The sequence below is a fragment of the Heptranchias perlo genome, chromosome 2 (assembly GCF_035084215.1).
Source record: "Heptranchias perlo isolate sHepPer1 chromosome 2, sHepPer1.hap1, whole genome shotgun sequence".
NCBI classification, from domain to species: domain Eukaryota; kingdom Metazoa; phylum Chordata; class Chondrichthyes; order Hexanchiformes; family Hexanchidae; genus Heptranchias; species Heptranchias perlo.
Window position 1 is genome coordinate 69,951,084 of NC_090326.1, and position 15,151 is coordinate 69,966,234.

Here is a 15,151-nt window from a genome sequence, read left to right on the forward strand (position 1 = left end):
TTCAGGGTGAGCAACATTCTGCTGCCTTAAACAGGCTGACAGATACCTTACAACTGGCCTTCCAAGGCTTCACACAAGTCCTCCAAACTGTCGTCCAGCAGGGTGGAAGGAGTGATGTAGGCCTGGGCCAGGAGAGAGATGATGGTGAAAGGGGACATGGAAGTGGGGATGCCACTCAAAGAGCTCCCACGTCTCACCCGTTACCCCCTCTCTCAACCAGTACCTGCAATGCTGCCTCCTCTCCAGGTTGCCGAGTCTGCCCCTGCACAGGTGCAGGTGGAACAGTCTTTGGAGGGGACCTCACAGGCACTGGAACCCAGAGGGCGTCCGCGCAAAGCATCTCATCGGTCAGGACATGGACAAGAGCAACCTGCCACTCCCTCTGCTGAAGCCACAGGGGTAGCACCACGTAGGGGTTCCCGTAAACGCAAGGCGAAGGTTTTGTGAGCACAAAGGGGATGCACAAGGGTGTAAGACAAAATGTCATGTTTTGATTTACTTTTGATTGTTTTGCAAAAAAACACAAAAAATTGTTATCATCACTACTGCACGTCTTTGCAAATCTTATCTGGTTTGTGCAATAATGCCCTTTCCTGAAGATCACCATGAAGACCCACAACTGATGCCACCCATTGTGTCACTGCAGAGTGGGTGCAGGTGTATTCGCAGGGCTCTTTTGTGCAGACGACTGAGAGACGCCGGCGATGTCTCCGGTGGCACCCTGGAAGGATGCGGAGGAGAAGTTGTTGAGGGCAGTGGTGACTTTGACAGCGACAGGTAAGAAGATGGTGCTCGGGCCAGCCGGGAGCAGCTCGGCATCAAGGAGGCTGCAGGTGTCCACGACTACATGTCGAGTGACTCTGAGCCTCTGTGGGCACTGATCCTCAGAGAGGTCCAGGAAGCTGAGCTTCGGTCTGTAGACCCTGCGGCAAGGATAGTGCCTTCTGCGATGCATCTCTCTCTGCGGTTGCCCTCCCTCCTGCTGTGCAGGTGGATGTGTCACAATACTGTGTTGTGGAGCTCCATGTGTCAGAGGTGGATGGTGTGGCCAGCAAGGCTGGTGATGCTGTTCGTCCTCTGAGGAGTCATGACTGCAGCTATGGCGGCCCCCATCCGGAAGACATACGTTTGAGGGGGGCCTGCAAGGTAGGTAAATGTGTCTGCACACCGGGGTTGAGGTTGCAAGTTTGTGATTTTTTCGTGTTAGGAGGAGGGTGGTGGAGGCCAAACTTTGTCCAAAGTGACAGATTGGCCTCCTGCAATGAGTGCGGGTCTCCTCCCACCACCTGTCAAATGGACCTTTGAGGCTGCCACAGGCTGATGGCTGCAACACGTCCATTTCAACCGGGAGCATTTCCCCCAGTATGGGAAACACGCTCAGTTGACCTGAAAATCCCACCCCTCCTAAAATATCCTCCAAATCAGGTCTCCTAACGACCTGAAGTATCAAATTAATTGCTTTAAGTGGGATCCCGCCGGCTTTAATTGCCGGTGGGAGTCCCGCATGCGGGGGCTGCACGCGCATCTAAGCGTGTCATTGGGGAACCCGGAAGTGGGCGGGTTGGAGCCGGGCTCCGGACCTGCCCCGGGAACCCCCAATTTTCGGAGCTCCCCCGCCACGAACACACCCGCTCGGACGTCCGAAAATTGAGCCCTTTTTGTCTTCATCGCAACTTGCTTTTCCACTTAACTTTGTATCATCAGCAAATTTGGCCACAAGACACACTGTTCCTTCATCCAAGTCATTGATACATATTGTAAATAGTTGAGGCCCCAGCACTGATCCCTGCGGCACCCCACTAGTTACAGATTGCCATTTTGAAAATGACCCTTTTATCCCGACTCTTTGTTTTCTGTTAGTTAGCCAATCCTCTATCCATAAAACCCTGCATGAAAGGCTGCTCCATAAGCTTAACACAATGGGTATTCTAGGTAAAAACTGGAGGTGAATAATGAATTGGCTGAGAGGGGAACAGCAGTTAATAGCTGGGAAGCGTGTTAGGCTTAGGAGATGTAGACAGTGTGGTGTCCCGGATCAGTGCAGTGGTCCTGACTGTTTCTAATCGAATTAAACAACCGAGGTTCAGAAACATAATGCAAGTTGGTGAATTTCACAGATGACACTAATTTGTTGGGGGGCCGGGGGGGGGGGGGGGGGGGGGTGAGGGGAGGCAGTTCGAGGGAGAAGAAAAGAATAGGCAGTCATATCTGAAGCAGCCAAGGAACTAAAGAAGGATCTAAACACAATTTGCAAATGGACAGAACTATAATTAATTAAATTCAATGCAGAAGTGCAAGGTTATTAGATGGGAGTGGGAAGAGGGACAAACTTAATGAATGAAATTAGATAAGCTCAGGGACATTAGCTGAGTGTAGCGGAAAGATCAAAGAGTGATTGCAAAGCAGACACTTATCATGTCCAACCACTGCAGAGCAGCAAATTAAACAAAATGTTAAGCTACACTGACACAACTGAGCGGCTCACCGTGAAGTTATATAGTGCTCTGGCCAGGTCTGACATTGAATATTGCATCAATTCTGGTCACCAATGGAGAAGAGAAAAATCTGCACCCTGGAAGCAGTGCAGAGAAGGGCCACAAGGCTGATGCTCTGACAAAGACTGTGTCACAAGTAACGATTAGAGAAACTCACACTCTTCACCCTTGAAAGAACGCATATAAGGGGGAAATTCCAGAGATGCAACAATGCAGCATTAGATGACCCATGTGGCCTCCCTCATCTTTACTTCATCACCTTTGTGAACTTGCAATAATGTGGTTGGAAATAGGAACCAAGTGCATTTCTTTTTAACGTTCGCTACTGAACAGTGGTTTCATCAGATTTCAATTGTCTACTAAATCAATGGACTTAAAGCAGATCACATCAAAGGAGTAAATACCAGAGGCAATGTCAGTTTTCACAACACTAATACATCAGTTTTTTTCCATTGACTTCTATCTCCAGATGATCAAGTATGCCAGCTACCAATGTTCTTAAATTGCAACATTCCCAAATGCTCAAAAGGCAGCATTTTCTCAATATTTCAGGGAAGGAAAAAATATGAGAGGCATTTTGTTTTGTTATTCTTTCTAACCATTACTTACCTGACAAGATCCATCCCAAGCAGTGCTTCAGTCTCTGCAGCTGTCTCTCTGGTGATCACAGCCCCATTGCCAATACAGACTCCACGGTCATTGGCTCCCATTTCTGCCCCCCACATCCAGGCTGATTTGCTTAGTATTACAGCAAGTGTCCTCTGTTCTTGATCAATTTCAATATATGTGCACTGCCAATAACAAGAAACAGAAGATCAGTCATCTGGCCACTACAAACCATCCTCCCATATTTCTGACATAAAGGATCAAAGTCATTGTTGGATTATATTCACAAGTAATATTAGCATTTCTGCACGTTTAAAATGAATCAGTTATTTTCAATTAAACGTTTACAACCTACAATAGCTGCAGTGGTGATTGCTTCTTAAATTAGATCAAGGGAATACCTCAAAATCTTTTTGAGCAATAAAAAAAATTAAATAGTTCGATCGGCCACCATTTCTAGCAGCTAAAGAAAATGCGTCAGCAAGAGAGAAATGAATTTAGCTATTGAGACTATTAAAAGGCTTTTCATTATTGACAAAGAGGCACATTATAATTTTATATTTTGAAATACCCTTTTAAGAGTTCATTAAAAAATCCAAAATTTAGAAGGGAGAATTGATTTTCCTTGAAATGCCTTAATCAACACAAACCCTCTTAAATCGCTCATTTTCTCCAGAAGTCCACTACATTCAGCAGTCTACCACAGGAGGCAATTTCAAATCAACTAACCAGCGTTTGCTAGACTCTCTGATTTATAAGATAGGCAAACTACATGTAAATTGAAGCAGGTCAATAACAGCTATATTCTAGATAACGTATAATACATATTATCCAATAACGTATAGTACATATTATCCAATTCGTAGAATTTAAACAATTTGCAGCTAAATAATTCTGTTGTACTTTCACAAAGCTAGTATCAGTCCCTTGTATTAATGTGGAATGGAAGCCATGTTCAGAATCTGAAAACAAAATCAATAGCAATCAATAATACACAAGCTTAAAATATTGCTCATTTGTGCTCTACTGTACTGTTGTTGAGTCAGAGGCCAATATAGATACTCTTCATAAAATGTTGAAATCAGCCAATCTCCAGTATGCAGTGTGAAAGTAAGAATCACAATAATTTATAGTATTGAAAATAGTTTGTGCCATCAGATCTGATATTTTTACACTATTGCAGGTAGTGCCAATATAAGTAACTAGGTACTGGAATTGCATTAGACTGTTCTCTGTTGACCTTGATAAGGGTTTAATCATTTCATGTGAGGTGAGGAGGACGACATTTGTTTGATCCTGCACAGTGGTAAACAACTTTCCTTTTATTCAACAAGTCAAAATCTGTATTTCAGATTGAATATGAATTTCTGCTTTTAAAAAAATGAATTTGTGACACAGGAATAATTAACATCCTAACATCTAATCCTGCTTCAGTCAGGTGATCATGAATTAGCTCAGACCCAGTTGATGGTAACTAAAATCTCTTCTGGAGAACCATTCTATTAAACCATGTTTATCTAGAAACAAATTGTGGGTTGAACATTATCTACAGGACAGATTTTCAAACTGGAGTTCCTAGACCTTCGGGGATCCATGATACTGTCCCAGAAAGTTGCTAAGATCATCAGAATTTTGTTCACCTTTGGATTTCTGAGTTTTTTTGCACTTGTACATTATTTCTTTTGTACACTTAACAGGTTTTCTGTAATGATAGCAATGTTTCTTTTGAGATGCTATCTTTGGGATATTTTACCACTGAAAGTGGAGGAAAGATGCCCGTGTTAAGGGAGGAGTATAAAGGAAAGAGAAAATTGGAAACTCTTATAAGGGAAGGCATATTAGGTTGTAGGAAGCTTAATCTGACAATTTCCATCCAAAACTGTGTTGGTGCAGTTGGCTGAAGAGACTGCAGATCTCCTCACAGAAATCTTTCAAAGTTCATTGGAATTGGGTAACGTCCCTGTGGTAAAAATGAAGCATTTATGTCTATGAAGGATTTATTTGATTCTTGCTTGATGCTGCACACCAGGTTAAAATTAGGTATGGTTTATTGTTTCAACAAGCTATAGGGAATAAACATGATGGTCTGATAGACTGTAAGCCATTAGCCTGGGACTGCTCTGATCAGCAGTGTCCCTGATAACTGTCCAGATAAGAGTGAACTTTCTGCAATGAAAGGTTGTTCAAAGTGGGTGAAACAGATCAATGGGCTTCTCATAATGAACTTAGTTCAGTTACAAGCATCTTGTGAATAATAGACTACTTAAGTGTAGATACAAAAAAATACAGTTTTTAATTCCCTTTGTCTTGGGATACTTTCAAAGAAATCTGGACCTATATCTTGGCTGCACTGCACAAAGACAGCAGTTACACTGAATTCAGCAGAGATACAAGATGGGTCAGCAATGCAGTGGTAGTGTAAAGCTACTGTGATTGATTCATCTTGTTTTGGGTGCAGTCATGCAGAACTGGGGAGACATATGCCAGGCTACTGATATTCTGTGCTCTGTGGTGTTGTCTCTGTCTACTTCCCTCAGTGGGATAAGGGAGAAATTCTTCCTTCGATGTTTGAGTTTCTACAGACAGTATGATTCTGAACTTTTGCAGCTCCCCTATTTGCTAGGTGGTGTCTTAAGCCAATCCTTTGCTTTTCCACAAAGTGGGTGACTTTTAAAAGAAAGATATCGTTAGAACTGCCATTTCCTTTCTATACCAGGAACCATGAATTAGGTTTCGAGGCAAGTTTAATTGCTGGTATCCTTCATGATTGTTTCAGTAAGAGGATGGATTGATTTTGCAGCTCCTTTATTTATTTTTAATCGACCGGCTAAGCTTGTCTTGCTTAGGAGAGACTATCTTAACTGTACAATTTCAGATGAGGAATGGGTGGTTAATTGGTCTGCAGTTCCCAGAATATCCACCAACACCCATCTGTGGGAAGGACAAATGAAAATTCTCCATTGTGCTCACCATACTCCACTGCAGTTTCAATGCGAGCGGTTGGAAATTAAAGAACATTTTCAAATCTTCTGGACTTGTCCCTTATTCCGTCATATTGAGCCATGATACCGTAGGAGGTTAAGTCCATCACAGTTATCTCTATTATACTCAATTAATTATATCTTGGTGCTTCATATAGGAGTCTCATTGAGATATAGAATGGGACATTAAATCGTCTGCCTATTCTTCAGAGCGCTATTGCCTTCTAATTCTCCAAATGACAGCTCAATCAAGGGTGTAAAGAATGAACATGGAAAGTTGCTCAGAGAGAATTACGTATTCCCTTAGTCTATCTCAGTCTAAAACGTGTGCACAATATCCCCTTTTGAATGACTGCAAGTTGTGAAAATCCTGGTGTTCTCAGTTGAAACTTGTATCTTCTTCAGGGCTAGACTTGGTGGTAGGGTACTGGAGGGTTTTGTACCCCCCCCACCCCCTCCTCAATGCACCTCAATCTTATTTGTACAGGATTGGGTGGCATTCCTGTAAGCATTCGGCTGGTTATATCCTTCCATTTAATGCTATCTGCCCATTTTCTTCTGGTTTTTTTCTCCTGAAGCTGTGGCTTTTTTTCATTGGACAGAAGCCGTGGGAATCACACCATCCGGGTTTCAACCACCCGTATAAATATTGGGCAACTTAGTTTTCCTTGGCTTAATCCTTATTGAGATTTTCATATCAATACTTTTTCCCTCTCTTTCTTTACAGCTAGGGACAGCAAAAGAATGCTACTTGGATGCAGGGCTATCCCAGTATTCACAGCACAATCAAAAGAGCTTTGCTAAAATTAGTCACTCAAGTGTACCTCATCATTCAGCACCTGCAGAAATCCTCCTTACATTTATCATCATCCAGGTTCGCCCAATTATCTTATAAAATAAACAATAAAATGTTTGTGTAAGTAACTTAAAATGCTTATATGCCCCATAGCAGCATTTGTTGGCACGGTAAGAGTGTAATTACAGTGGTGGATGTATTATCACAGCTGACACCCTCCTATCCTTTATATGCACCAGTGCTCAAGATAATACTCTCATTCAGTAACGTTGCAACATGATACATCAACAAAGCGATGAGAACAACTGATTCCAGTCAAATCGGACTACAGTATCTAATGACAAGAACAGTACTAGTCCAGTTTAAGGCACCAGACTGTGCAAAGATTTCTGCCAACACTAATCTATAGGTTTCAAGCTGACTCCGTACTGCACCTGGGCTAATATAATTGTCGGGGACAATTCAAGAGGTGCATCATCAAATATAGAAATTTAGTAATTTAACAATAGCTTCTGATAATTATTATAACATTGATTTGTAAGGAGAGGGAAAATTATTTCAAAGTAATGGGCCATCTTTCTACCATAAAATGTTGCCATGAAGTCCTGCATTCCCTTCACTACAGTCCAACGTACCTCACTTGTACAAATGTCATATGTCAAAAGGCAACAGCGTTTGTAATTCTAATCCAATAAAATGTGATTTTTGTGAATATAGTTTTCATAATAGCTGTGTATATCTTGCTAATTATCATGCATCAATACCTTGGAACGATTACATAAATAGGATAATTAGATGAGCTATTTTAAAATGTTCATTCAATGTTTTTGGCTATATTTCCTTGCTTCATCTGGTACACAATAAATTCATTCTCCAGAGGATTTCTGAACTAATGTTCTCTCACAATTTTGTTTGAACACCCCTTACTTCTCCTCACGATCGCTGACATTGTGTTTTTCCCTATTCTTACTAAATACCTGTTCTTGAATTAAGCACGTTACTATAATTATAGCCAGAATACTTTCAGCTACTTCATGCCATGACTAATTTCTAAACTTCTTCCAAATGAGCTGAAAATAGTGAATATAATTTACTGAAACTTTGTTTTGTTAGGAAGTTACGAAGTATCAAATGACCAGAAATACTGCATCTCAGTATTTTGACAGTGCACAAATTCTTAACAAATGTCACTGGACATCCCACCTCCCATTAACTCAAATTCTCTTTCCTTTCTTTCCAACTGACATGGCCACTGGGGCATAAGGCAGAATTAGCAACAAAGTGCCAATCAATCAATTTCAACACTCACAACTTTAACATTTTGAAATATTACTTTTCTAACTGCCTTAACATTTACATGCTAGTTCCTGCAGGTTTAGGCAACCAGGGTAAAGGTTCAAACTTGCAGCTTTCCATATGGTGACTGAAGAGCCACCTTTTAGTCCTGTTTTTCAAGTGAATATTCTGGAAAATTCTAAACTGTGAACTAGATATCAAGGACTTGAAATTATTGGGGCCTGGCTCTGCTGCCATCCCAAATCCTGGACATAGGGTCATTAGCATGGGAGGAGGGATGGAGACCTGTGCCATTGACATCATTATTGAGGAGTATCCCTTGGCAGGGGGAAGAAATTTTGGAAGGGCACCTTGCTGCAATGTCTAGGAGGCCAGCTATTCCAGCTGAAGATGGCCACAAGTAGATTTTTTTTTTAAAAAGAATTTTAAATTGTGACTTTGCCACAGAATGATGGATTGCAATTGGCAAACCAGTATCTCATGCAATTGAGAGATCAATTTCCACCAGGATATGGTCCTGGCATGCAAGCACACCTGCATCATACAGGCATTTTTAGCATTGTGGGGAGATGGAACTAGTGGGATATCTGGCAGATGAAATCATCCCATTAGTCCTGTTTCTTTGCTGATTAGGTCCCACCCCAAATTCTAGCTCAACTACCCTGATTGTGCTGCCCCCCCAACTTACTTTCTCCCTCCTCAGGAATTTCAGTCCTAAATATCTGGGTTTTAAAATACATGCCCACTTTTGCACTTATTTCTGGGGCTTATGATGTAGAAGCATCAGTTGTTATAGTTACTATGGATTTCAAATGAATTTCAGCAGCAACAAAACATCAGAACTCCAGCAGTCATCTGGTCTCTTGCCCTGCCTCTAATCTCTGATGGTGACAGAGAACACTGGGCAGAAGCAAGGTACTTCTTTAAGTGGAAAGAAGGACAAGTCCGAGAGCAACTCCCTCACACCTTCTAGCAGTCTGCTCAAATGGCATAGACAGTGCCCCAAAGCCTATCTAATATCTTGATTGAGGGATTGTGTCCTAGATATTATGGATTTTTTTTAAAATGCAAAATAAAATCTCTTGCATGCACACTTAAAGTGGTATAACATTAACCAGACTGCAACCACTGCACAATATCGAAACAGTCATTGTTATTAAATACTTGTGCAGCAGCATTTGTCATATTCTGCAGCACTATACTATGTTGCACTAAATCACTTCTTTCCTGAACTAGGTGGCTATAATTCAGAGGTGCCCAGTTTGTTCAGCTAACTATGCCCAACTACCGATATCAACCTTAGACTGAGAAAACTCTTGCAGCTGCCACTGGTATTACACAATTTAAGTCCTACTACATTCAGTCACGTGAAAGAGGATACTGCAGGCACCAGCTCTTGCTCTATAAATTCACTGGCTAGCTGCTTTCACCTATATTATTCAAACAGCTCAGGTCCCATATGGGGCTGTAAATTATGAATGTAGCAAATTAAAGGGCTCAGAGCTCTTGCCATCTGCAGCTTCTGATCTTTTCTGCAAAGCCTTATTTTAGTCGAGCATAATCAGCTCACTGGGGCCACTTGACAAAAGCCCAACGACATCACTGCCATTCTGCATCAAATAAACCAAGCAATAACATGACCTTCATCTGTTTTTGCATAAAAATACCAAAATATCTTTAAACAGGTCTGCATCATTGGGCATTCCTGCCATATGTTTAGACCTGGTGTACAAGTAGAAGTCTAATAGCAATCTTTGGTCAGTTTTGAAAAAAGTTGGATCTTCATAAAAGGAGTGTTTTGGTGTCTGAACATCAAAATTAAAATTAGATTTTTTTGTAACAGGAGCAAACAATTCACAAATTAACAATTTCTGACGACATATTTTAATAACCCGTGGCACTGCTCACAGATAAAATAAATTCCTGTAACACTGTGCTGGTTTCCTTTTCTCTCTGTTTCTTAAGAGTTTATTTTGCTGTCGTCTCTGCACCTGCTCCCAATTTTTAAATCTTTGTCTCCCTCTTTCTCTAAGTCTCTCCTTCCCTCATTCTCTCCTCTCTTCTTTATGTTTCAGCTTGACAATGGCGTGAGGTGTGTGGTTTATATAAATCCCCATTTTTACCTCATACAAAATATAGTAATTCATTAAAAAATTCCCTCATATCAATGTGCATTACATTATTCATTTCGCCTAGTGATCCCGAATGAAACAAGTAAATTGGACATTACATAATTTTCATACTGTATTGAGCATGGGATATGCCTGTCATTTAAAAAAAATTGATCATTGTGAAGCTTTTTTAAATTATATTGCTTCACTACATTTTTTTTTAAAATGAGGTCTAATCCACTAATCTTTTTAAAACAATTATACTATATTTTGGCAAGCTTTCCAAAAAAAAAGTCACTTTGCTTTTAAATTTCAGAGTGATTGAGGGACTGAGCATTCACACCATGTCATTGTACAAACACCTCCACCATGAGACTTGACTTGTGAGCAAAGATAAAACCAAAACAATTTTAACTTCATACAACAATCATTAGATCAATTAAGTATTGAGAATGCAACATAACTAACGTCGCAATCAAGAATTCTTTTCAAGGTTATGTTCTCAAGCAAAATGCACAGGCCTATGTGTCTAGTCTGTTTGAAGCATTACTCCTGTAGTGGGCTCAAATGCTGTACACTACGTTTGACATGGTGGGTTGCTGCTGCAGAGTGGGCGCACAAATTAAACAGCAGAAAGGGTTGTTCTGCATTGAGATTATGAATCAATTGATTGCTGAGTCGTGATCCTGTGGTATGTAAATTTGTTCCTTTTTTTTTTAAGAACACTGGTGTTTGATAACTAGTGGTTCTGCCAATTCTAACACTGAGCAAATGTATGCCCATTTAAAACTTGCACTGGTTATGGGCAGTTGCACTCTATGTTCTAAACTCAGGAAGCTACTGGAAACATGTTGGGCAGTGTTGGAAAGGCCAAAATGTAGGCGAGGCATCAGTTGAAGAATGGGGCTGAGAGGCAATGGATCGGGTAGGGCCACATCTCCAAGCTCTCTTTCCACTCCAAGGTCCTTAAGCACATGGTAATCTTTCAGCTCTGTGTCCATCTCTTCAGGAACTCCATATTCAAATCCCTCCAGTCCAGTTTTAGTCCTTCAGAGAAGACTAAAATGACCCCTAGTCGAGCTTAATGTTCAGGGTTATTTAACATTTCGGAAGGATAGGAAAAAGGTAAAGGTGGTGGGGTAGCTCTGTTAATAAAGGATGAAATTGGAATCATACTGAGAAATGATCTTGGCTCAGAAGATCAAGATGTTGAATCAATTTGGGTGGAGGTAAAAAATAGCAAGGGAAAGAAATCACTGGTAGGAGTAATATATAGGCCCCCTAACAGTAGCTACACTATAGGGCAAAATATAAATCAGGAAATAAGGGGGGCTTGTAAAAAAGGTAATGCAATAAGCATGGGCGATTTTAACTTTCACATAGATTGGACAAATCAAATTGGCAAAAGTAGCCCTGAGGAGGAGCTCAGAGTGTATTCAGGACTGTTTCTTAGACCAATACGTCAGGGAACCAACCAGGGAACAGGCCATTTTGGATCTGGTAATGGGTAACGAAACAGGATTAATTAATGATCTCAAAAGCAAAGGATCCCTTGGGAAGCAGTGGTCACAACATGACAGAATTGCACATCCAGTTTGAGAGCGAGGATCTTGGGTCTGAAACTACTGTATTATATTTAAATAAGGGCAATTACAAAGGAATGAGGGCGGAATTGGCTAAAGTGGACTGGGTAAACAGAGTAGATGGGATAATGGTGGACAAGCAGTGGCAAACATTTAAAAAGATATTTTATGACTCGCAACAAAAATATATCCCTGTGAGGAGAAAAAGGGTAAACCAACCATGGCTAACTAAGGAAGTCAAGGATCGTATCAGGTTAAAAGAAAAAGCATACAATGTGGCAAAGATTACTGGTAAGCCCGAAGATTGGGAAAACTTTAAAAACCAGCAAAGGATGACTAAAAGAATAATAAAGAGGGAGAAAATAAAGTATGAGAGTAAACTAGCAAGAAATATAAAAACGGACAGTAAAAGCTTCTACAAGTATATAAAAAGGAAGAGGGTAGCTAAAGTAAACATTGGTCCCTTAGAGGATGAGACTGGGGAAATAATAATGGAAAACAAGGAAATGGCAGAGGAATTGAACAGATATTTTGTATCTGTCTTCACAGTAAATAATCAAGGGGCAAAGGGGAGGGAGGAACTAAAAACAATCACTATCACTAGAGAAAAAGTACTAGGTAAACTAATGGGTCTAAAGGCTGACAAGTCCCCTGGACCTGATGGCTTGCATCCGAGGGTCTTAAAGGAAGTGGCTACAGAGATAGTGGATGCATTGGTTGTAATCTTCCAGAATTCACGAGATTCTGGAAAGGTCCCAGCAGATCGGAAAACCGTAAACATAACACCCCTATTCAAGAAGGGAGTGAGACAGAAAGCAGGAACTATAGTCCAGTTAGCCTAACATGTCATTGGGAAAATGCTCGAATCCATTATTAAGGAAGTAGTAGCAGGACATTTGGAGACTCATAATACAATCAAGGAGAGTCAACATGGTTTGAAGAAGGGGGAATCGTGTCTGACAAATTTATTAGAGTTCTTTGAGGAAGTAACGGGCAGGGTGGATAAAGGGGAGCCAATGGATGCAGTATATTTGGATTTCCAAAAGGCAATCGATAAGGTACCACTTAAAAGGTTACTGCACAAGGTAAGAGCTCATGGTGTTGGGGGCAATATACTGGCATGGATACTGGCATTGGCTAACAGAAAACAAAGAGTCGGGATAAAAGGGTCACTTTCAAAATGGCAATCTGTAACTAGTGGGGTGCCGCAGGGATCAGTGCTGGGGCCTCAACTATTTACAATATATATCAATGACTTGGATGAAAGAAGAGTGTACTGTGGCCAAATTTGCTGATGATACAAAGATAGGTGGAAAAGCACGTTGCGAGGAGGATACAAAGGGGGTGATTTTAGGAGGCAATTGCAGGTACACTCCGAAAATCACAGAAATCCCGTTCGGGTTCGGAAGCCGGCTCCAACCCGCCAACTTCTGAGTTTCCCAGGGACCCACCTGTGTGCGCACGGTCGACCCGAAAATGGAAGTCCCGCCGGCAATTAAAGCCGGCAGGATGACAGTTAAAGAGCCAGATGTACCTCAATGAGGTACTTAAGGCGCTTTGTCTGTGACAGATGAAGGGATTAGAAAGATTTCTAAATTACCTCGGCGGCTTGCCCACCGCTTCTGAGTCACGCCCGAAGGGCCGGATCAGGGGAAAAAAAATTAAATAAATTAAATTAGAAACCATGCAAGGAAGTGAAAACACTAAATGAACCTACCTTTGAAACCTGCTCCGATGTCCGATGTCTCCCGCTCCGATGTCCTCTTCTTCACCCTCCCGATGTACCACCGATCTTCCCCCCCCCCACCCCCACCCCCTCCACTCGGTCTTCCAGTCCAGCACCAGATCTTCCATTCTCTCTCTCCCCCGCCCGCCCCGCCCCCATCCCCACCCCCGGTCTTCTGTTCCAGCTCTAGGTGACGCCTTGCTCTCTCTCCTTCTCGACACCAGACACCCCCCACCCCCCACCTCTTGTTGCAGCTCCTGACGGCAGCCAGCCTGTCAATCAGGCTAGCTGCCGGGCGCAAAACCCGGAGAGGATGTTAACCACTATCAATCAACGTACAATCGCGTGGGAAATGGTAAGCTTGGTTCATGCGGGTTTGCCTCACTGCTGCCAACCTGCCACCATGGAAAAATTGAGCCCAAGGTATCTGCAAAGAGATATTGACAGATTAAGCGAATGGGCAAAAATTTGGCAGATGGAATATAATGTGGGAAAATGTGAAGTCATCCACTTTGGGAGGGAAAATAAAAAAGCAAAATATTATTTGAATGGAGAAATACTACAAAATGCTGCGGTGCAGAGGGATCTGGGTGTCCTCGTACACGAAACACAAAAAGTCAACATACAGGTGCAGCAGGTAATCCGGAAGGCAAATGGAATATTGGCCTTTATTTCGAGGGGGATGGAGTATAAAAGCAGGGAAGTCGTGCTACAATTGTACAAGGCGCTGGTGAGACCAGAGCGTACAGTTCTGGTGCCCTTATTGAAGGAAAAATATACTTGCGTTGGAGGCAGTTCAGAGAAGGTTCACTCGGTTGATTCTGGGTATGGAAGGGTTGTCTTATGAGGAAAGATTGAACAGGTTGGGTCTAAACTCATTGGAGTTCAGAAGAATGAGAGAAGATCTTATTGAAACATACAAGATTCTGAGGGGACTCAATACGGTAGATGCTGAGAGGATGTTACCGCTCAAGGGGGAATCTAAAACTAGGGGACATAGTCTCAGAATAAGGGATCGCCCATTTAAAATGGAAACAAGGAGGAATTTCTTCTCCCAGAGGGTCGTGAATCTTTGGAATTCTTTACCCCAAAAAGCTGTGGAGGCTGAGTCAGTGAATACATTCAAGGCGGAGTTAGACAAATTATTGATCAGCAAGGGAGTCAAAGGATTTGGGGAAAAGGCAGGAAAGTGGAGTTGAGGAAAAATCAGATCAGCATTGGTTAATTTCTCATTACCACCTACTCTGAGTTCCTCAGATTATAGCAATTAGAAAGCAGGCCAACATTTCCTCACACTGCTGAGCAAATTTAATTATTCCAACGGTCATTATACTTAAGTTGATTCATATGCACAACTTTTTTTTTAAAAAGTGTAACTACATCAAAACTTCAACTGTGCTTGAGCTGAAAAATCATAAGGTCAGATTTTAATTAAGACCAGTCTAGTCATTTTGTTAGTGCTGTAGGGTCTTCCAAATCAAGGCGGCAAGAACAAAGAGGATATTTTTCATATAAAACGAAGTAAATTCAAAATCTATTCATATGTGGGAGACACAA

At 41.6% G+C, this 15,151-nt stretch overlaps 1 protein-coding gene across 3 annotated transcripts in view; it reads right to left on the reverse strand.

Moving 5' to 3' along the window:
* Nucleotides 1-15,151, reverse strand: part of LOC137340211 (secernin-1-like) — a 107,220-nt gene that overhangs the window by 35,660 nt on the left and 56,409 nt on the right. For all 3 annotated transcript variants that reach the window (XM_068002635.1, XM_068002629.1, XM_068002619.1), the window contains exon 3: nucleotides 3,105-3,286. In XM_068002635.1, the coding sequence (XP_067858736.1) occupies nucleotides 3,105-3,286 (182 nt within the window). The remainder of the gene's footprint in view (nucleotides 1-3,104; nucleotides 3,287-15,151) is intronic.